Genomic DNA, 24,030 nt, shown 5'->3' on the forward strand with positions numbered 1-24,030 from the left:
GTGTGAAAATCTTTATTTTCAGTGCATGTACACATATACACACACACACAGAGGTTTGCTGAGCCACTTCCTTCAGGGGAAGCAGCCAGTGTTTGTGAATGTGTTTTGAGTAGTAAACTTTGGGAGTTTGCTAATTATCTGAAATGGTAGACAGAAAAAAGAAATCAGTCAGGGGAACAACTGCATCAGTTACAAAAAACAAGTGGGGCAGAGAGAACTTGTGATGAGCATAAAAACAACACTTTTATTCCTTTCATCAGCTAGAGAAATGCAGAAAATACGTAAGTACACCACTATTTTTGTTGCTTAACGGCTCTGTTGGAAAAAAAGAGATCCAAAAGACTAAGATAGATTTCCGAGTAGCAGCCATGTTAGTCTGTATTCGCAAAAAGAAAAGGAGGACTTGTGGCACCTGGTTAGTCTCTAAGGTGCCACAAGTACTCCTTTTCTTTTTGTGGCACCTTAGAGACTAACAAATTTATTTGAGCATAAGCTTTCATGAGCTACAGCTCACTTCATCAGATGCATTCTTTATTTGAGCATAAGTACGTTTCATGTTCTCTATGTATATAAATCTCCCCACTGTATTTTCCACTGAATGCATCCGATGAAGTGAGCTGTAGCTCAAGAAAGCTTATGCTCAAATAAATTTGTTAGTCTCTAAGGTACCACAAGTCCTCCTTTTCTTTTTGAAAAGACTAAGAGGAATTGATATGGAGACATACAATGCTTACAAAACAAGCCCACAATCGCAAATAGAACACTTTGTATTTCAGCTTGTTTCTGTGTTTTTGACACACAGTACTGCCTTTTTTCTTTCTTTTTTTTTTTAATGTTCAAGCTCACCTTTGACCCTTTAAATTTAGCAAAAGTAGGGACAGAAGAGGAGGAAACAAAAAAAGATGACAAAACAATCCTGTTTGCCCCAGCTTGTTTGTTATGCCTCGCTTAGGAATTTCAGTTTGAGGCCATTTTTTCTTCCTTTCAGGCAATTAATTTGCCAGAGCTATGTCTGGAACACTGTGGGGGAAAAAAAAGGCACCATCCAAAAACTTCTGATTGCCTCCACCAGGGGCTCTAATTCAGCAAGTTGTTCTCCCTCCACTGTGATTTCTTTATTTTCCAGGGAAGATTTGGGGCTAGATTCCTAGCTGGTATAAATCAGCATAGCTACACCCATTTACACATGTTGAGAATCTAAAATTCATTGTTGAGCAGTAATTGCTTCTACAGAGTCACAGTGTTCTGGCTGCTTCAGCTCAAGGGGATAGGCACTCCTTTGCTTTTTCTACTTCGAGAATGTAAAGGGACACAAATTTGAAAGACAGTACATTTAAGACAAAACTTGGAAATCCTTATTTACTCCACATATAGCCAGCCTGTGAAAAATCACATACACCAGGAGGCCATGAGGCAACAAGAATCACAAGATTTTGAAAAGTGCTGGATCATTTTGACCAGTAACATTTGTGCTTATGGATCGAGAGGTTACAAGTGTGGACAAACTTGATGCTTGAAGGCATGAATTGATTGCTTTTGTGTGAGGGATGAAATTCCCCCAAGTCATAGCATTTCACAACTGGCCAGGTGTATTACAGGGGGAAAGAGCTGCATGCCTCTGAAGCATCAGTTATGGTCACTGCCAGAGGCAGCACTGGAAGATTTGTCAGATCTAGAGTGGTATAACAATTCATATGCTCTTAGGAGAGTTTCACTGCATTCTTCATTAATTGCTCTGAATTCATCTTGGAGATGGGAGATTTACCTACCCTTCTATCAAAATCCTAATTTGATGTGATTCTGGAAAATACACATCTGTACCAGAGCATCTCATTGTTCTTTTTAGTCTTCCAGAACGTACTGTAGGGCTCAATCCTGCAGTGGCAAGGGGGATGGACAGTATAACCTAGAAGGCTGCTTCTTTAGCTACTTTCCGTGGTTCTTATATTTTTACCAGCCCTAGACAGAATCAGAGTTCTAAATGAGCCAACATAACTGGTACAGCCTACTCCAGTTTTTGGCAGTAGGACAGTGCTAATAGTCCCTTGGGGAGTAGCTGCTTTCATGACTAATTCCAGCCAATGTCAGAGGAGGATTGCTCCCACACATAGTTAGTGGACTTGGCAGCAATAGGCGCCTGCATTGGATGCCTCATTACCTCAGGGCTTGCAGTAGCAGGAAAAGACCAAATGCAGAGTTTGCACTGAGGATCCCAAGAGCAGGAAAAAGTAGCAGGTCGAAACCACACATACATTCCCTGCATAGGGAGCAGGACATGTAATCTGGGTCCAGGGTGGCTGACGTCTGCTGGTACATGTTGGGATAGGAACAGAAAGAGCAAAAGAAAGAACTGTCAGTGGAATGAGGAAATGGAGAGGCGTGAGAAAGGATAGAGCTCAGATAGCAAAAGCCGAGGTAGATAGGCTGGCAGAAAGACATGAGAGGCAGAGGAAGGAATAGGAGAGAGAGGGACAGACAGACATAGGAAGGGGAAATGGAGAGGTTGGTGGCAGAAAGACAGAGCCGTGAAAAGAAAGAAAAAAAACAGGGATGCAGAGAAAGTGTAAGGAAAAGACTGAAATATGGGGACCCCATAGAAGAATGGAGAGAGAGAGGAGGAGAGCTAGGGACGCAACGGACAGGAAGAAAGAGAAAAAGCAAACAAAACGACGCAGGAATCAGCAGAGCAAGGAGTGAAGATGGGGGAAAGCAATACAAAAAAAATGTTTCTGGTTACTATATTTTAGGTAATTTAGTCATCTTCTTCCATGAACAATGAGAGGGAGTCCAATTGGAAGGGGAGGGGCTGATTGCAGTCTAGTGGAGAAGAGTCAGGTAAAGGCTAACCAGGGGGAATGAGAAGGTGGACAACACCAAGGCTCACATGTCCCCTGTATCCTCAGTGCTCCAGCCAATGCTCTAAAGATTTGTATTAGTTTCAGTTACAATATGCACATTATTACAAGAGCCCTTTGGACTGCTAAGAGAGAAACATGTATGTCGTGCTGCTGCTCCTGACAACATTGGGCTTCTAATGGAACACTCTGGCCTCGACTTTGTGTACCTTTTCAGTGAATTCTGTGATCACAAAGAAACTCACAAAACTTTGGCACGGTGTTGGCAGGAAAACTAGGAGAGAGTCATTATTCCTCTTCAGGATACCTGAGGCAAAATGTGCATGAAGAGTTTGCCTCAGTTTTCTGCAAGGGAAACATGGTCCCAGCAGTTTGCAGTTAGCTTGCAATCAGTGCTTGAGATGGAGCATTGTTGCCACTCCCTCTCTAATACACATCATGACCAAAGAGAGTTAAAGACGAGAGAGGATCACCAGATGGAAGGGGAGTTCCTTTAGTTACAAAACTTATGCTGCTTAACCCATATAGTTTCGGAAGCATAGAGACGAAGCAGTGCCAGGCATGACACTGCAATGGTGCCCAGCTGCCAGAGTAATTCTCTGCTTAGGCTTCCAGATGCATGTGTGTGAAGAGTGACCCTCTCAACAATGGCTTCAGTGCTTTTTGCTAAAGGAGTCCTTCATGGTATCGACACTACATGCTTTTTGACTGAAAGAAAAATGGATCACCAATGGGTGAAACAATATCACTGTCTGCTTTCACCTACGAAATTAAAAATGCCTGAGATTACCAAGGGTTTCTCCCATTTCTCCGTTAAAAGTGGTGTCCCGTGTTGTGTTCTTCACTGGTTAAATTTCAAATAAATAAACCTTGGTTTGAGCACAAAATGAAGAAAATCCTGTAACCCCAGGGATCTTCTTCCAGTGAATACACCCATTGTTACTTTAATATGTGTTACACTAAAAATTCAAAACATCTTGACTAGGAGTGTGTTGCCCGCTGAGAAGCTTCCGTGAAGCGAGCCAGATGTTTCCAATTGTGAACCATTTGGGACTTCCCACAACATGAGCAGTTCGGGATATACCCTGAACTTAGCGATTTGTGTTATTTCAGTGTTTTAACTCTGTGGGCCTAATTCTCATTTATACAAGGCCCCAGAATGGTGTAAAGGGCCTTACTGAGAGACTCAGACCCAGAATGCTATCGTCTATCATTAAGACAAAGAGAGAAAGAAAAAAAACCCAAAGAACAGCTCCATCCTTATTCATTTTGTAGCTGATATCTCAGTAGGCTTTTCTTAGAGCCCCATTTATAAACCATTCACAGGCTGGCTCAATGAAGAGCAGCTTCGGCAATTGGGTAAAAAGTATGTGTCTTTTATGTATCTGCTGTGATGGTATTCACTTTCAAGATACTTGAGTGAAAAAAACAAAAAACGTAGGGCACTGTCCTGTGAGGTGCTGAGTTCCCCCTGGGAAGTGCCAATTAGTGTTAGTTTTTATTGACTTCTAGAGGTGTTGTGGGTGCTCAGCACATAGCAGAATCAGGCTGTTGCTCATTACAAAAAAAAAAAAAATCTTCACTTTTATGGGTGACCCAGGCCATGGTAAGCCCCTCCCATCCCTTTTCAGTGCCAACTTTCCATGTTGGGAGTGCAGATTAAATGCAGGGGGTCATGCGTTTGGCTCTAGCGGCATTTTGTTAACACCAGATTGTTATTGATTTAGAGGGAAAACATGTAGAAATTCTGAGAGGAGTGCCTTGGCCACAGCATGCAGATCCAGTCTTGCAGAGGTTGGGCTGCATTCAGCACTATTATGATTCCACTGATTTCATGAGGTTCTACTAGCTTTTCATTTGGTTCATTGTGCCCAGTATATAAGGTCACTTTTACCAGCAGACAAATATTGTAACTGAACACAGATTCAGCCAGCATAAAAGTTGAGACCTAAACCCACAAAAGAAAAGAAGGACTGCAAGGGGAAGCTGCTGCTACATCTAGTTAACTCCAGTCCAGCCCCTGCATTATAGCACATATTAGACTCTTCTATTAGATGCTGTTAATTCTGGACAATGTTACATATCCTGCATGTATTGCTCTCCTTCCCCACTTTCCAAACAGATTGTAGCACAAATAAAATAAACAAAACCAAAACTCTATCCTTGTCTATCCTACATCACCAAAAAGTTACACTTTACTTCGCTTTTACTATTCTTAAAATATTAAAACCAATTCCTACTGTTTCCCTCACATATAGTGCACAGGGAAACGGGCAAACTCCTATTCATACAGCAAACTATTATACATGGAGGTTTTGTTACCTGCGGAATGTAAGGAGTAGACAGTTAGTAGCAAATAAGTAAAAGACTTCTGTCAACCAGAGTCTAGTACAGATGGTGCCATAAACATGATTTTGGTGATTCAAACTTGATTTTCAAAGCAGAGTCTCTCTCACGGACTGAAATACTAACCACCATCATTAAGATCTTACCAACATTTGGTGCTTGCCAACCTGTAGGACTCTCAGTCCTGAGAAACTGAGGCAGTTATTCTCCTCTTTAGCCCTGATTTGCTCTCATATTTTGAGCAAGTCAGTTTATCGCTCTGTGCTATAATTTCTCATTGGCAAAACTGGGATAATACTTCTCTTCCTATGTAAAGCACTTTGAGATACTTGGATGAAAGATGTTAAGGGCAAAGAATTACTATCAGAGCCAATCAAAAAATTTCTAATCAAGTTTTTTCAAAGAAAGATAGCCTTTTTACAAAAATATTGGTTTGCAAATTGTGGTCTATATATTTGTAAACAAATACTGTGTGAAATTTGTATCTATATATAAAATTTGCAAACAAATATATATTATACGTTATATTTTATGTATATGTAATTTCATTTTTTGAAGAAAATTGGGGCCTCTTTTTTAATTGAAAACATTAATGAAAATGTTATCAGTATTTTTCCATTTACCAAAAACCAGGATTTTCAATAAATGCTGAAAAACACAGCTTTTGGTAAATGAAAATTGTTGATAATCATTTTGATAACACTTTTGATAATGTTTTCAATAAAATGTTAAAAATTTGCAAAAATATTAAACATGGTTCATCTTAGAATATTTCATAACTGAAAACAAGTACAAAATTTTGAATATTTTTGCAAAAGAATACTATATTTTTTCTTTTTGAACAGCTCTAATTACCTTTATTCTCCTGTATTAGTTATCAAGGAGAGATGATTCCAAAATCTTAGTTTATGCCTGGATCTGGCTTTAGATCTGAAGTGTGTCTGTGAAGCAGAAACAGTGCAGTCTAAATCCTGCAAGTCTAAAGCACTTATTGTGTGACCTTGGTCAAGTCACTTACCTCTTTGAATCCCAGTTTACCCAAATGGGGTATAATACTTACCTGATGAGTGTAGTGTGAGGTCTCATTAACGTTTGTAAAAGGTTGAGGAAGAGGTTGCACAATTCTCCATTCCTGTCCTCTCTAAAAAGATTTATTAAAACACTGAACTAACACGATGGGTACAATGCAAAACTAAATACCCTCATGACATTATATTGTGCCAGTTTCCCTCCCATTCACGCTACTTTCCTTATGCCGTATCATGCCTTACCTAATCTAGATTATAATGTCCCCAGGGAGGTAGCTGTGTTGTTTGTTAGTTCATGACGCACCATACAGAATGTTGCCCTGTATGCAGAGGAGTGAAGTGCTTTGAGATCCGAGCCCTAAGACACTTCAGAAGTATGACATTTTAAATTAAATAATGGAAGGTCAAAGCTCAAAGCAGCAATTCATGTAAATAGCTAGGTTATTTCAGAGTCATGCTTTTCAGTTCCTCAACCTAATTTCTTCATTTAAAATAACAGGTGGCTGTTCCCATTTTAATATTCTGGACTTTTTCTATGTTCCTTGGCAGATGTACATTCAAGGAAAGCTGCTCTTTGCCAATTATATTTTCAATGGATATAGCAAGTCAGCTAAAGACCTTCAAAAACAAATAGCAAAGACCAGGAGTGATTACCATACAGGCTACTGTCTACCCAATGATTTCAGATTCAGGTATTTTGCTTTTTCTGTATCTAATCACCTCATTCTGAGAGCTTTGGTTTCTTTGTCCAGTTTTTTTAAATGTAATTTGTTGCAATCCAAAACAACATAGGCAGTATTTTCAATATCAAAGGGATGTTATTTATGACAAGTATCAGGGGGTAGCCATTGTTAGGGGGCTTATTCCTTCACCCACTTACTTCCTTGGTCCTTCTCGCATGAACAGAGAGCAACAATACCCGAAGTCCAAAGGTGCAAACAATTCGATGTTTATTGGGATGAACTTCCAGCAAGCATGATTCCAGTTTCCTTCCTTAGTGTCCCTCTCCCCAGCTCTGACACCACAGAGCCTTACCTCTGTCCCTGTTCTCATTCCTGCCCTTAGCAAAACATGATTCCAATTCCCTACCTCCATTCCCTGTTCCCATTTCCCCCCCACACGCACACACTTCCTGATTGACTGCAAACTATATAGTAAAACTTGAGTTCTGCTTAGCTATACCTTAACCAATCGTTTTACTGCAATTTAACTAAGCAATCCTAACATATTGTAACATGATTATGTAACCAATTATATCCCACCACCTTAATTAGTTTACACCCAGCACAATTAATTATACAGCAGACAGGAACAATCACAGAACCAGACAGAGATTATGCAGACAAACAATAGGGAAATGGGGACTACAGTGACAGAACAAACACAGAAATGAGGATTTCACATCCCAGCTATTGATAAGTGAGTTCTTGCCAGACAGAAAACTATCAACCTAAATTTCCTTTTACATCTTCTAGGCTCTTCCCTTTCTCTGGAGGTGATAGATTGGATCACCTTCCTAACAGCCCCATATTGACTAGTTTGGAACGTGAGGATGTGACTGTTCATTTCCCAGCTTATGGCTGCCTCTGCTGCTTAGCCAAAGATCTTAGCCTAAGAACATGGCCTCAGACTGTCACAGTGAGAGAAGGCCCTTACACCGGCAGACAGTAATTTTGATTCTTTCTTTTATACCTCTATAACTAGCCAAGTGATAAGAATACACCTAAATTCTTACAGTATAGGCCTTTACAGACAGGCCTGAATATCTATATCCTAACAGCCGTGTTAGTCTGTATCCACAAAAACAACAAGGAGTCTGGTGTCACTTTAAAGACGAACAGATTTATTTGAGCATAAGCTTTTGTGGGTAAAAACCCCACTTCTTCAGATGCATGGAGTGAAAACTACAGATGCAGACATCTCAGTGGTTTGAGCATTGGACTGCTAAACCCACGGTTGTGAGCTCAATCCTTGAGGGGGCCATTTAGGGGTCTGGGGCAAAAATTGGGGATTGGCCCTGCTTTGAGCAGGGGGTTGGACTAGATGACCTCCTGAGGTCCCTTCCAATCCTGATATTCTATGATTGCCCAGATACAGTGTACAGCCCTTTGCTGGGAAGATTTTAGCTACCTCTGACAGATACCAGAGGAATCTGTCTTTTTTTATACACATTTAGCTTGTCATGCCAATAAAATCTCATTGAATTGAACTGCAAAATGGTAGAAAATAGCCGCCAGCTTGGTTAGGTCATATTTTCTCGGACGTAAACTTGTCACTTCACATGCGAACAGCCAGAACACATACTGGAGGAGGAGAGGGGTTAGGGATAAGGTATGGCAGATAATTAATGATATGTTTTCAAAAGCACTCAGGACCTGACTCTGCTCTCATTGAAGTCAATAGTGAACTCCCACTGACTTCAACAGGAGCAGAGTTAGACAAACACTGATTTAGGCCGGCCGATGCCTACACTAGAGAGCTTACAGCAGCACAGCTGTACTGCTGTATCTGTGCGGCTGTAAGATCCCTTGTGTAGCTGCTCTATGCCGGCGGGAGAGAGCTCTTCCATCGAGTGGCAGTAGCTGTGTCGGGGAAGATGCTCTCCTGCTGATACAACGCTGTCCACACCGGCACTTCTGTCAGTGTAACTTACGTCACTCGGGGGGTGTTTGTCTTTCACATCCCTGAGCGATATAAGTTATAGCGACAAAAGCACTAGTGTAGACATAGCCTTAGTTAGTTCTCTTGATATCTGGGCAAGGTAGAGGTCACCAAACATGTTATGTGCATCCATGCTGTCCTGTCCTGAACCAAAACTGGTGCATGACAAGGTAGAATGCCTGTAAGGGACAGGTTTAAGAGTAGTAGGTTGTGGGGGGTGGGTTGGTGGGGAATCTTTTCCATCCTGCTTTCATATGGCCAAAGTGATGTTTCTCACAGGGAAGTTGGTAGGCATTTGGAGCAAATGACCATACCATCTTAGAGAGTGTTGGGCGACCGTTTGAGAGAATGGGGCCTGCTTAGTTAGAACACTGATCTCTTAATTCAACTTGAATTCAAACCATTTGATGTTTTCAGTCACACAGAGATGCTTTATCTGAATGGAGTCCAACTTCTTTTCTTGTCCAACTTCTTTTCTATCTTGACAGTGAGGGGCCATGTTTCAGTCTCATAAATCAGGATGACTCACTACCGAAGCATTGTGTATCCTCCGCTTTGTCTCTCTACTTACCAGGGTGTTTGAATTGCAAAAGATGTTCTTGATGAAGTGCTCCATTACTGACTATGCTTTTGCAAGGCTGAGTATTTTTGAAAATCTCACTCTGGGAAAAGGAGTACTAGCATGGACACGCTGCTGCTGTGATGTCATCTAGACCAGCTCTGAGCATAATCATTTGACATATTTGTCAGAGTAGCGGTGGCTGATCTATATTTGAGCTCCCAGCGTTGCTGCCACTTATGGTAGTGCAAGGTTGGGGCATTTTTAGAAAAATGCTAGGACAGAGACAGCTTACTATGGGCTTGACTGTCCATGATCCGAGATCAATCCACCTCCTGGAAGAACCTCTGGGAGGGGAAACTTGCACAGGATACTTTGTGGGTTTGCCAAGGGATGATGCCCCAGCTGTTCCCCTTAGCCACCCCACCTCCATAACCTGTGGGTTCCCAACGGTGCAGGGAAAGAGTGTGTATGCCATGTTAACTCTATTTCGTCTCCCTCCCAATACCTTTTGGCCCACTGGAGTGGGATTTTGACTATGTTCATCCCCTCCATGGTGTGAAGTGGAGAGAATGATGTCCACACACAGTTTCTACAGTTGGGAAGATCAGACACCAGTGACACCAGTGGGGATTAGTATTGCGAATGAGCAAGCTGATCCAGGCAGATTGCAGACGTTCTCCACCCAAACTCAAACTGAACTTTTTGGAACTTTGCATTTCTCCTCACAACCTCTCCCCTCTGCCCCCAATTTTTACATGGGTCAGTTGTTTCTAAGTGCCGGGCAGAAACGGAAGCAGAATACCAAGCCAGAGCTGTTCTTTTAGCGTTTCCATCCCAAATGAAAGCAGAAGCTACTAGAAACATTGCAAGGAATTGTTCTTTTAAGCTTTCCAGCCTAGGTTTTAATACACAGATCCAAGAGGTCAAGATATTTCAGATACCCTTTGGGTTAATACAGTATCTGAACCCTAGGACGCACACCCAGAATAGACCTATTGTACAGAACTAATTAGCATGGAGGAGAAGGGACAGAATTTGTTCGAGATAGAAATGACTTATGAGATCAAAATTCCATGCCCAAGATAGATAAGATAGTGCCCTTCCCCAATACTTCCATTTCCCAAAGAGAGAATATATCGAATGTTAAATTAACAAGAAATCTTACCCAAAGAGCTGGAGAAAAGTGCAGGAGATGGAATGGTACTGGTGTGGGGGTGCCTTTTCCAGGACTGCCTGCTCGTGCTGATGCTGTTTTCTTTATTTGAACCTAACTAATCAGCATCTTTGCCACACAAATCAGCGTTATCTCTGAAACAATGATAAGGCTGTGGAAAAGGAAGCTCTGTGTGCGTCACTAGGCTTAGAGCAGCCGGAGGGGGTCTGTGTGTGCATTTATGTAATTAATATAACTTCCAGATCCAATAGTTTGCCTCTTTGTAGGTTACCCAAGTTACATGGAGTGTCTGAGGTCTCTTTTCTACCGTAGTAAATCCCCCTCCCCAATAAGGTCTCCTCATGCTCCCCCCTCCATTGGTGCTGCATCAGCACCATGACCCAGGCTCATAACTTCCATATAATTTTTTCAGTTTCTATTTCCCTGAACTTCCAGGAAGTGCCCAATCCAAACTGGGTCTCTCTCCACCACGTCAAGAATCTAGTACTTCCTTGCTTCTGTTTCCATCACTAAAGTGCCCCTCGACGCTTTGCACATCTTCTGCCTGAGCTACTGCATCCTTTTTCTCTCTGGCCTTTCACCTTGCTCCCCTTTCCAGTCCATTCAGAACGCTGTGGCTGAAAGTTAAAAATTTAGTTCTCTTACCTGTAATTTTGTCTTACGGGGAGGCAAAAGGTTCCTTCTCTCCTTGTTAGGTCGGTCTGCCTGTTAGCACCCTCTACTGGTATGCCTGGTAAATGGCATTGATGTTGCTTCCCAGGTTAGGTTGCCAAAGCTAAGAAGAATGAAGAAAAAGCTAGAAACTACAACGATTAGCTCTTGAAAAAATCAGGCTGAATGTGCTTCCCCTCTCCTCACAATGTGTGAAATAAAACCAGATTTTCCACAGCCTCTGTCATAAATACAAGCCTCTCTCCCCCACCAGAAAATCTGAATAGGACTGTTTACTATCTCCACATGGCAAAACATTCACAAGTTGCTAAACACAATAAACCTGGTGTATGATTCCAATTCAAAGGAGGCAAAATCATATGTAAATAAACTAATTTTATCCTTCTCTGTCATGTGACTCTGCTGCTCCCTTGGACTGGTAGCAGTTGGGAAGCAGCAAGCAGTAAAGAATGTCCAACAACAATCCAGAGAGGGGAAAAAGTCCACCATGGTAACATAATATCAAGCTAACTGTGGACACATTTCTTTTAAAAAAACAAAAGGGTCTTTAAGAGGGAGCACCAAAGGATGACTGAAGGAGGTCTGAAGGAGGCATAAAAGAAGCATGTCAGTTTTGTAGCTGCTCAGTTAACCACTTTACACAGGATTGTGTTTCCCTGTCCATAAAGTAGCTGTACCTATGGATCCTTTACCTTCAGGAGCATCTCAGCAAGAGAGTTGACTTACACTACCTAGATACAGAGGTTTTGATGCTTTGCACCCCTTCCCACATCCCCCATATAACACCAATACATCAGGCTTTCTACACAGTAGAACATTACCACCTTCACCAAGCCTAAAACATTTAATTGTTTTTCTAGGGTGTGGGAAGATTTAGGATCAAAAGAGGGCAAGGAACTGACCGGTATATGTGGAAGGCCAAACTTTTCTTGGAAATGACCTAAGCATTGGTGTGGACAGTGCTATGGTCAGCAGGAGAGCTTCTCCCACCGCTCGTTGGGGGTGGATTAATTAAGTTGATCGGGGAGCAGTCTCCCAGTAGCTTAGAGCGGCTACACTAGACAACTTACAGTGGCACAGCTGTATTGGTGCAGCTGCACTGCTGTAAGCTCTCTAGTGTAGCCATAGCCAATGTTGGGGACTTGCCTCAGAACTATTTTATCTGAAAAAGAAAAGTAAAGCTGCATGATGAAAAAGGCCCCAAGTTCTCTAAATTTGCTCAGCTGATGTGATGGCAAAAAAACGGGCAAATTTTAGAATGAGAAACTAGGACAGCACTTCCCTCAGTGGATGAAGAAGGTGATTTACCAAGAGCTTGTAGTACTAGACTGAAGTTCCACTCCTCATCAGATCAGGGATCTCTGAAGTGATGTTGCTTTCAGAAAGCAGGAGATAGTGGATGAAGCAGTAGGCTAGACATGGAATGTATGGGATGTACGTCCCTCAGGGCTGAGACTTTCACTTCCAAGAAACTAGAGCTCAGACCCTTATGAAAATCATCTATTGGGAAGTCTAAAGTGTCCTTTGTGAACAATAGCAGGATGTCTGCCTACCTCTTCATGCCTTTGTAAGCTCAGCAGGAAGAAAGCTGAGATTTGAAAAGTAAATCATCCTTTTCTTGATTTGAAAAGGAAATCATCTAACTTTTGAGAGTAACCATGTTCGGGGAGACATGAACCTTAGGTTCCATGGTACAAGTCTCAGATGCTGCAAATCTGGATGGGTTGAGGTCCCAAAACACTGGCAGTATCCACAACTTGCACATTGACTTGTGTATCAGTTCGGGAAAACTGAGGAAATTTGGGTCAATAAGGGGTGACCAAAATTACTGAAATGTGATCCTGGCTGCTGTTTCTGGGCACCTTGCATCTGAGGGCAAAGGAATAACCCCAGAGACCCAGCAAGGAGAATGACAGAGTGTCCACTCTCCAAGCCTGTAGATACTAATGCCAGGCGCATAGTTTTGTTATCTTCCTATTATTACTAGTCATTGGGTTGCAAACAGGTTTGCTTGGTGCAATCTGGTTGGAAACGTGCTTGTTTAACCATCTCCAACTCATGATGGCTGAGCTACTCAGCCTGACAGCTGGTCTTACCACCAATATGTATAACTCCAAGGAATAGACCCAGGTGTTCTGGTGTCTCTCTCCAGCCTTTTGCTCTGTTGTGGTGAGTGGGATAGGCCACAATGGTTCTATTTCCCATGTGAATGGCTACAATTCCCGCTGGGACCCTTGGGAGGAGGGTGACACTTGAATTCCTCACTGCCCACAACTCCAAAGAGGCCAATGCCAAGCTGGCATTCCCAGGAGGACCATTTGCCCTGTGCCACGTGAGGTCTCATCTGAACTCCCCATCCATCTAGGCTGGTGTTGGTCGTGGTGCAGAATCTTTAGCCCAGGGTTTGCCACTGGAAATATGACGGGGTTGGTGTCATCACTATAGATAGGCCCATCTCCTGAGTTTGGTAGCTGCAGTGCTTGCTCAGAAAATTGTGAAGGGGTGGAGGTGGAGCACTTCCCAGGGGGATCATTTTATCAGCTGAAGGCCTTGGTGGTTGGTGTGCTGATGCCTTCAGGGCTGAAAAACAACTTGATGAAGACTTCAATTTGTTTGAATTTCTTCTTGGTTAATACCACGAGGTCCAGGCTCGTTTTGAATAGACCCACCCTCGATGTAAGCATACCCAAACTAGAATGAAGGCGCTTTCCTGATGACTCTCTATGAATCTATAAGGTTCCAGGAACTGGATGGGTGTAGGAAGCACAGCAAGCTCTTATCTCATGGGATTGCATCTTCAGCAGTAGATCATTCAGGTTGTGGTAGATCTGGGTGACAGGATGACCATCAACATCATGAACATCAGTGGCACAGATGTCAAGCTGAAGAGCACTGGCTGGAACCAATGATGGAAGCTCACAATCACAAAATGTAGGAACCTTTGGTGGCAGGGAGGTATTGGAACATGAAGCTCAAAGTCCCATTGAAATGTATGGAGGCTAAGAAATATGGGGGGCGAAGGGGGAGAGAAGAAGAGGGGATAGTTCTTGGCTCAGCAGAGCTAAAGCCACTATCCTGAAATACATTTTAAACACAGAGTGGTTGAAGGTGGACAGAAATGGAATGGGAGCTCCAGGCCAGAATCTCTCTCTTGAAGGGGCCAGGATTATTGCTCCGAGATGAAGATTTGGTACAAAGTGCAGGGACCATGGTCTTTTCACATGGGCTTGGGGCAGAGAACACATAAGAAAAAAAAAAGTAGAAGAGGAGGATGTTTAAAGTCTATGAGGAGGTCTTGTCTGAACATGTCAAGACCTATCTGTCAGAAGTGGTACTGGCCAATATTGGAAGAAATTCTTGAGCCTTTCCTTCCTTCCTCCCAAGGGAAGATTGGCCTCGTATGGCAGAGCTTCCCTGTCTGGAAGTGTCTTCTGAAGAATCTCCTCTAAGTTTGATGCCAAACACAGGAACGGGAAACCTTTGATGATGAGGATGGCTGTACCCTGATCAACTGCTGGGGAATCTATTGCTGAGGGACTCCTAGCCTACCTCAGTGCACTTCCCTGAGGACATTTTCTCTGGCAGACAGAGCAAGCTGGAGGGAGAAGGAAATTTGGCAAAAATTCCTAAGAAAAAGAGCCCTCAGAGACAACTGCTGTGGAAATCTCTGCTTCAGAGCTCAAAGGCAGAAGATTGAGGTGTGGTTCACGAAATACGTCTGTAGCGTATTCTAATAGTCAGACTGTGATGTAGGGAAAGAGGAAGAAGAACGGAACTTCTTTTCTGCCTTTAAGTTGGGCAAAAGCCAGAAAAAACCCAAACATTTCCAAGTTTAATGGAAGTGCGGATTCATACTACTGAGAATCTCTTTCTTGCCTGCTGCTCAGACCAATCCTTTCATTGGCTTCCTCTCATCTTTGATATGGAGTTCAAGCTTCTCTGTCCTCCCTCTCAAGGGTTAGCATAACTCTTCCTCCACCTCAGTCTCTGCTCTCATTTCTGATCACTTACCCCCACCTCACCACTCCCTTAGGGTCTGTCTCTCATGCTCATGCCTTCTTCTGCAATCACCTATGCCTGGAACTCCTTTCTTATCCCACAAGTGTCCACCTTTCCTTTTCCAAATCCCACCCCAAAACTTGCTTCTCCCATAAAGCCTAAAAGTACTAATGCACATCAGTAAAAATGCTGCCACCTACCCTTGAGACTAAAGACCAAATTGCTCTAAGACAGAACCTTCTTCTGGGTTTCATCTCCCAGTACGTTTTATTGTATGTCATCCATCTACTTAGACTGTAGCTCACCCAGACAGGGATCTTCTTCTGTGTCTTGTACAATGTGTGTACAGTGAGTACTTTGTCAAGACTTAAATAGAATAATAGAATCACAGAACTGGAAGGGACCTCAAGAGGTCATCTAGTCCAGTCCCCTGCACTCGTGGCAGGGCTAATTATCTAGACCTGCTCTTAAAAATCCCCAATGATGGAGATTCCACAACCTCCCTAGGCAATTTCTGCCATTGCTTAACCACCCTGACAGTTAGGAAGTTTTTCCTAATGTTCAACCTAAACTTCCCTTGCTACAATTTAAGCCCATTGCTTCTTGTGCTCTCCTCAGAGGTTAAGAAAAACAATTCTTCTTCCTCCTCCTTGAAGCAACGTTTTACATACTTGAAAACTTATGTCCCCTCTCAGTCTTCTCTTTTCCAGACTAAACAAACGCAATTTTTTCAATCTTCTATCGTAGGTCATGTTTTCTAGACCTTTAATCATGTTTGTAATAATTGGATTAGTTGTACTAAAATAATATTATACAGCCCTAGTACAGTACCCTAACTGTGACAATATTACAGATTGCAAACATGGTCCTTGTTACATATGGGGCTCATAGCAGCAAGGCTGAAAAATTGACATTTAAACTCTGGGCCAGTCCATGATCATGTTGGTAACAAAAGAAGCACAGAAGACGGATGAGGAAGAACAGGTTTTAATGAGAGAAAGGAAGAATATAGTATACAGCTGATACAAAGAAGTACACAGTATAAGACAAGTGTCTAATATATTAATAGAGAACTTCAGAAACAGAAAATTTCAAATGGTTAAAGGAAGTGACTTGCTCAAAAGTTACAATCTTATGTCCTCATATATATACACATTCCTGGCAGTATAGGAAACATGTTCAGGTCTTACATAGAAAATCTTGACTGTCCAAAGTGGTGGTATCACTTCCCAAAGAATATTTGCATATGGTACGTTATGAAGAATACACAGAGGCAGCTCAAAACTTTCTGAGAAGAAAAGAAAAATATAAAGGATTTGGGGCGGGGGGGGGTAAATCGATCCCTCTCTCTAACAGCAGCAATTTGATCTGTTCCATATTCAAGATCAAAAGTACTGGAAATGGCAAGTGATTATAATAATACCTAGCTCTTATATAGTGTTTTCATCAGTAGAATAAGCAAGATCTTTTGTACTATGCAACACATTAGAACTAAGTTATACACCAAGGCCCAACATAGCAGACAATCCCTCCTACAAGCTTCCTTTCCCTAAAGAGACCAAGCAATTTCCCCTCCCCCAGCCTGCTGCCATAAACCAGTTCTATGCTTCCCATCTTTCCGGGGGACACGTGGCAGCAGCCAGAAATAAGTCGAGGGATATTTCTGATGAGTCATACCTGGGTGGAAAAAGGCTCTAGGAGGGGGCTGGCAGCTGTTAACCTGAAACCCAGGTGAAGGAAAGTTCACAGAAAAAGGGGGCTGCCCTGTGGAGCTCCTACCACCATCGGAGCACAGCATCTGCCTTCACCACACGCTAAGCATGGGGATAAGCAATCACAGAGTCAGTTAAGCTATTGTGGTAGCCTAACCCGCAATAGCACGACCCCAGACTGTGCTGCCATGCCCCTCATCGATTCTATTGCTGTATCTGGTTGTGACAAGGAATACAACTATCTGGGCACATATCCCAAGGTCCAGCCCAAAGCCTCACCAAGATTCACATATGTTCATATGGTCGTGTGGCTACACGCTAAGATACAGCCTTGTTAGGGGGAATTGTTCTGCTGTATCAAGCAGGGGAGAAGGGTGAAGCTGGAGAAACTGCAAGCAGGAAGCTGAGCAGAGTGGAGGAAGGAGCTGAGCAGAGGCAGACTGATAATCCACCTCTGGTCAATGGGTTTATGGGAAGGGATCGGAGACCATCATGTCTCGATTGTTGCGACTTCCCAAGGCTGTATGTCTTCACTGCAGCTACCTCAGGGAAGCAGTACACATTAACAGCTACTGTGGGGTCTGCACTATAGCTCAAGGAGTGGTGGCTACCTCATCGTGAAGCACTGACAGAGTGACACATGTGGATGTGTCAACATGGAGCATGTTAAGGGAAAACCCCGCAACTGAGCCTGAGTTAAGTCTGCAGGGAAGACAAGTCCATAGTCTAGGAACAATGTGTGGGAGCCATGCCCTCAGCGGCATAGCTCCCCTCCCTCACTGTCCTGTCCCGGCTCTTTGGGAGCCCTCAGGCTGTACAGAGGGAGTTCCATTTTCTGGGACCCTTAGGAACTTCACAGCTGGGGAAGGCACCTGCAGCACTCCTGAGCCAAACTCTTGCTCCAAAAGCCTCCCCCTGCTGCCAGCCTCCTCAGCTGATACCTTGTCTCCTCTCTACCAAGCCCCCATGTCAGCTATTTATGTGACACAAAGGGATTTTTGCAGCAACTTGACAAAAGGGAAAGTGAGGGCACTACCACATGGTCATATAGTACATGGGGCCTTGTCAGAGTAAGGGAAGGTGCAACAGAGAGCACACATTATGTAGAAAATCACTCTTCAGTCATTTGGTATATGGCCAGGAGTAACCAGTGTTCATTACTAAAGTGCTTGTATCAATGAGCCAGCACTATATACTGCAGAAACTAGCTATTGCCAAGATATCTAGCAGGAAATTCATCTTCAGGGGAAGGTCAAATTATAAGCAAACTTCCATATAAACAGAACACAACTGCAGTGCTAATAAAGCATGTCCACTTTGTCATTTTCCCCACTCATCCAATCACAGATAATCAAAGGGTAAAAGTACAGGCAGCTCTCATGAATGGAGGGGGAAAGGTGGTGGTGGTGACAGCAGGGGAAGCGGTTGTGTTACATATGCTAGAGAGAAAAATAAGAAAAAATATAAGGGTAACCAGAAAGACTTTCAAAGTGGCAAATGTTGAGTTTCACAGAAGAAAAAATTCCAAAATGGAGGGAACTCACCCAAAGCAGAATATAAAGGAAGCCCTTAACAAATAGTGAATTAAAGAATACAGGAAAACATGTGACAAAGATGCCATGGCCTGCTTCACAGCTACGGGAGAAGGGATGGGGATAAATAAGATTGGAGAAAAAGGAGAAGAGACACAAGAGCAATTGGGAAAGGGACACAGGCAACAGACACCATCACAGAGAAACTGGTATGAAAAACTCACCAATGCAAGGTGGTTGAAGGTTACTCAACTCACTGGCCCCTTCTACACAAAGGAATTTTTCCTGTTTCCCACTTTTGCTAATAGCCATTCAGCTCCCCAGTATCAGCAGTGCTGGGAGCTCTAAAGCAGAAGGCTGTAGGCTGCAGATCCTGTTCTAAGCACCTTGTCATATAAACCTGCTCAGAGCCAATGTCATCAAAACAGTTCTTAAACCAGTGTCAGTAGCTGGCAGGCTACCTACATGAGGGTTCCCAGTGGGGTCGACCCACTGTTACTGTTATGAATGATCAATTTATGGTGGTCCCCTCATGTTCTAGGTGCTTTTCAAACACCGCAGAAGGAGTGCTTCCATTGAGAACTCCCAACCTAAGGAATAGATAAACTCTAGACAGAGTTTAGAGGAAGAGAAATAACTGACAGTTTATATATAGGTCATCTTGATTCACTGTCAGCAGCATAGCAGAAACTATCTTTAACTGGAACTTAAGTGTGGACAGCGTAGGGGTCTTGAAGATGAACTCAGGGCTGCTGGGGCCAAACTGCTCAATACAGAGATTGAAAAGGACTTCTATGGTGTCTAAATTGTTTCCTGTCTCCACCTCACAGTAAAGGGAGTGGGAATCCTGTCAATGCCTGGGAATTTCACAGCACAGGCTCGTTTCACAAACAAATCCACTCCATACTCCCTGCACAAATTAGCCTCATTGGCAATTTCTCACTGTAGTTTGTTCTTTTGTCAGGATGTTCCTCTTACACTTGGGCTGTCATTTAGTTTGTTAATAAATAAAATACTAATAATAATCAAGACTTTCAGGATCCTTTTCTTTCCCTGGCTTCCCCTTGGCAATCTATACTATGGCTATGGCTTTAAGAACCCTTTTAGGGAAATACAGGAGCTAACAGCAAGGCCAGGAATCAATGGGCAGGAAATGCAGAGGAGCATTAAAGACTTGAGAAGGGTAAACAAGATTAAATGGCTTTTCCGATTACATTTGTAACATCAGTTTGCATTTCAGATACATTCATACAGCCTGCGTAGCAATCTGCTCAAGTGCATCTCTGTTTTCCTTCCCTTACTTAATTTTTCTTGTGCGGTTATCTCTCTGTTTGCCTCCTTCATAAGTAACCGTAAGGTACAATATGGGAAAGAACACACACTACAGCTTCCCAGCCAAGGCGCTGGGAGTGCTACATGGCAATTTAAAGTTATATAAACCATGAGTATAAGAAAAACATACAAGACCCAACAATGCAGCCTAATTAAAATGGGGGAAGGTCCTATTCAGGGCAGACATAGTAAAAATAAAACCCCACAAACCTCCTCTGGAAACACATTTCCTAGATGCTCTTTTAGAAGCATGAGAAACTGAGGCAGATGACCCGACAAAGCAAGTTCCAATCCTTAAAGCTCCTAAAAGTAAAAGCACAAACACCTGCTGAGCCACACAGCTCAAAGGCAGAATGGCAAGACAGCGGGTGTTGTCAGAGCCTGTCACAGGGGGTGCTGGTTCTTTTATCGGGGTTAGGGCTCAGCCTCATCTATGACAGACTTAGCTCACCTCCCCAAGGCGTGGAAATTAACAAGAGGAGCACATGACAGGGAGCATGTGACTAAGAGACCTGCTGGGAGACATGGGCAGCCTGTGGTCAGTCAGGAGGGAGACTCCAAGGAAGGGAGTGCTCCAGGAGAGAGCAGGAGACCAGCTGGGAAAGGGCCAACAAGGAGGCCAGGCTGAGCATACAGGAAGAGGCCCTGGGAAGAAAAGTCAGGGCAGTTTGGGTTACAGGGCAGAGTTCACTTGTTTAGGATCTCAAGGCTGGAGACTGGTAGCAGAGGGTGGACATAGGTGCCCCTATGCTGCCACTCCATGGAGTGGTACATACACCCTTGTCAACAAGGGAGAAGAAGGGAGCATTTGAAGCCTAGGAAGGTTGGCAGCTGAACCAAAGAGAAGAGCTAAAAACTGTTGAGGGAGAAGACAGACTCTCAGAAGACTTGTGCCTAGTGAGAGTCTGGGGCAGAAGAATGATTTTGTTTCCTTTTGGACCTTAACTTCGGAAGAAGTGAACTACTGTGACTTAGTCAGAGGGGTGAGTCACCGCAATAACCTAAAAGTCCTGGATGACTGCTGAGAGGGGAAACCGAAGCAGCAATTGTGCACAGAGGCTGAATATTAGCCAGGCGGGGGATGAGGTTTCGCATACAGCCAGGGCCTTAAAAACCAACAGGACCAGCTTAAAATCCACCATCAGGCACCACAGGAACATTGCTCCATGAGTTCAAAGTCCAACTGCATCAATAAAAACTTAAACTTAGATGTTAAGGGAAGAATGGAAACTGAGAACTTACGATGTCTTTAAATTGCAAATAGCAGACTCGAGAACAAGTGGCCACCATACCCCCTGGCATCCAGTCTTTCTACAGCCAAGCTTCAATGTGTAGTCAAAATAAAGCTGACAACAAAAGGAACAGTGTGCACTGTACAGCTGCTGGGTTTGATTCTAGAAGGTCTGTTTAGTTACATGAGTTGTAATGAAACCAGAAACCAGGGTAGAGAATATGAAATGGAGGCTGCATGCAGACTTTAGTTACAGAGTCAGGCTAAGACTTTTCATGCAATAAGAAGGTGACAATAAGTGGGGGCACTTACAGAAATACTGGATGGAGCTCAGGTTAGAGGCAAAACTGTGTGATTAGCTTACTGTCTGAAGTAGACGGGGAAGACGGGATTGGATTTATACAGCCCTGGCTCCCTATATCTCCCGACTTACACAAGGATGACCCAATTTATATAAAAAAGTTCTTCAAGATTCTTCAGAAATAAAACTACTAAAGGCATATACCAACACCTGGGTTAGAGTGAGAAAAACTGCTGTAGCCAGAAACATGATTAAAGAAGCAAAAATGCTCCCTTAAACTAACAGACTTCTCCTAGCTGCATTACCATTCCTGAATTATAAAGTCTAGATTTACATTTTCTGGAATGCTTGGGCAGCGGAGAGGTTACTGAACAAGATGATGTAAAGAAGAAATAAAATTGGACACAGATTCTTTGTCATTAAGCTGGAGGACTTATTAGAGTGGAAATAGACTATGGAACCTCTTACCATCACCTCAATAATAGCCCAGTCATTTCCACATGATTGCTGTTCAGTGGGCTGTAAGAAATGAGTGGTGAAGAGGCCAAAGATTGAATGGCCACAGAGACTGAAATTCCCTCTCAATCCAAGGAGTAGTCCCTTCTCCAGGCCAACTACTGAGACAAACTGATAGGGCAATATGAGGATTCACACTGCTTTATCCCCTCTGTGGCCAAAGAGAGGATATTGGTTTCCAGGTCTAGAATGGAATAGTTTCACAAGCAATAAATCCACTTAAAACAAGTTACATGGAAAATAATATACATAATCTGTTAAGGGTCCTAAAGGGAAATAACCACTCAGCTGAACTGAGACAAGAAGCATTCTAACAGTGCTAACATTCAGTGTCTGTCTACACAAAATACTTGACTGACTAATACTAGGATATCACAGAATATGCTGTTTTACATCCACACTACACAAACCAGATTAATTCTTTTCAGTAATTCAAAATTTTAATTATAAAATGCTCCATTAGTGAGTGAGCTAAAGTTAGAATGTCCTTCTACCACCTACGGTACTTGTTTCATAGGCCCTGGGATTACACTTCCTCATTTTTTGATTGTAGCACATATAACTTCCTTCCACCAGATGTCGCCTGTCTAACTGCAGACTCAGTAGAGAGGCCAAGAACTTTAAGAGCCTTTTAGGACACTGTGAGGGGGAAGCTTGCCCTGCTGCTGCCCTATAGATGGAGGCCCAGTCTATACTTAAAACTTAGACAGACATAACTACAGTGTTCAGGGGTGTAAAAAATCCATACACTGGACAGCATAGCTATGCTGACTTAACCCCTGGTGTAGATGCAGCTTGGTCGACGGAAGACTGATTCTGGTGACTTACTTACTGGTGCTTAGGGAGGTCCAGAAAAACCCTTTCCGTTGCTGTAGTCTACATCTACACTATGGGGTTAGAGCATAGTGAAAAACTACACCCGACTACACGATGAGAACTGAATCCATACAATCTATTCAGAGCTGGGGTTCGCAGTTGCAGGGAAATTATCTGTAAATATGCAAATTAGACCATTAATTTGCATAAGAGGACAGATGGAGCAGCACAAAACTTGACAGCTATGAGCTAGTTTAGATTTTATCATTTGCTAGTTTAGATGAGAGACCATGGGGACAATCCTGAATACTGGCTTTCATCCCAAGGCATATAAAATTGTGCAATGACACACGGAAATCCATTCTTTTTTTAGGATCAGACATTAAGAGCAGCCCTTAATGTTCCAATGCCACTGCCCAGCCGCGACTACTTCATTCTCTGGTAGATGCGACTTCTGATGAGGGATTTTAGGCACGGATTTCCACTCCCTCCCCCACCCTTTATTTATTTAGTAATCAGCCTGTTCTTAACAGGAAAAAGTGAAGGAAAGTATTGGTCACTTTCTGTTCAGAAATGTAAGACTGTTTGCAGTCCTCTTGCCCCCAGCTGAGAGGGTCAGGGCCCAGTCTTTAAATACTGAGATGTGGAGGAAAGAGGCCAACAAAAGCGACTCTCTTATTTTGAGACTTGACACTAAAATTGCTGTTACTTCCAGACTATACCCAATGTTCACTGTTCTTCCATAAGTCAGAATTACTACGATATTCGTAAAAGCCAATATGTACTTCCAAAAAGCAGTGTAACTTGAGCTGCAGTACATCTTGATTTCTGTTTTGAATGACATACTTCCAGTATGGTCTCTATTTTATGTTTGTGTTTCAGTTTCCTAGAGGACAGCTTGCAGAGTTACTCTTGACATAAAAACCCATGCCAAAATGGAATTCAGAACATGTTTCTAAACTTATTTACTGAGTCACTGACAGGTAGGGAAAATATCAGGTCATGTGACAAACACTTGCGCAAAACTGTTGTGGTATATTTTAAAATATGAAAATCTTGGTTGCATTTTTTCTAGGGATCTGATTATTCTCTCCCAAATGTTTAAACGGATTTAGAGACATTTGTAAATAAGGGCAACATGGTAACTAGGGCCTCTATTATAATTAAGATAAGTTAAGTTGTCATGGAGGATATAAAACTCCTGCTGAGATTATTAAAAGTTAGTATTATGTGTCATTGAAATGGCTGTTTTTACCTTTTAGTGATGGAGTGGGAGAAAACTGATGGAGCATC

The 24,030-nt window shown here is 42.8% G+C and overlaps 1 protein-coding gene across 1 annotated transcript in view; it reads left to right on the plus strand.

Annotated features, from left to right (window-relative positions):
* The window catches only part of LOC141980559 (uncharacterized protein C3orf20 homolog), a 69,370-nt gene extending 45,643 nt beyond the window's left edge, over nt 1-23,727 (plus strand). Inside the window, exons 17-18 of the mRNA XM_074941881.1 lie at nt 6,779-6,921; nt 23,620-23,727. Coding sequence (XP_074797982.1) covers nt 6,779-6,921; nt 23,620-23,653 — 177 coding nt within the window. The 3' untranslated portion in view covers nt 23,654-23,727. The remainder of the gene's footprint in view (nt 1-6,778; nt 6,922-23,619) is intronic.
* Nucleotides 23,728-24,030: the final 303 nt, after the last annotated feature.

This window comes from Natator depressus, chromosome 1 (genome assembly GCF_965152275.1).
Source record: "Natator depressus isolate rNatDep1 chromosome 1, rNatDep2.hap1, whole genome shotgun sequence".
In the NCBI taxonomy this organism is placed as follows: Eukaryota; Metazoa; Chordata; order Testudines; family Cheloniidae; genus Natator; species Natator depressus.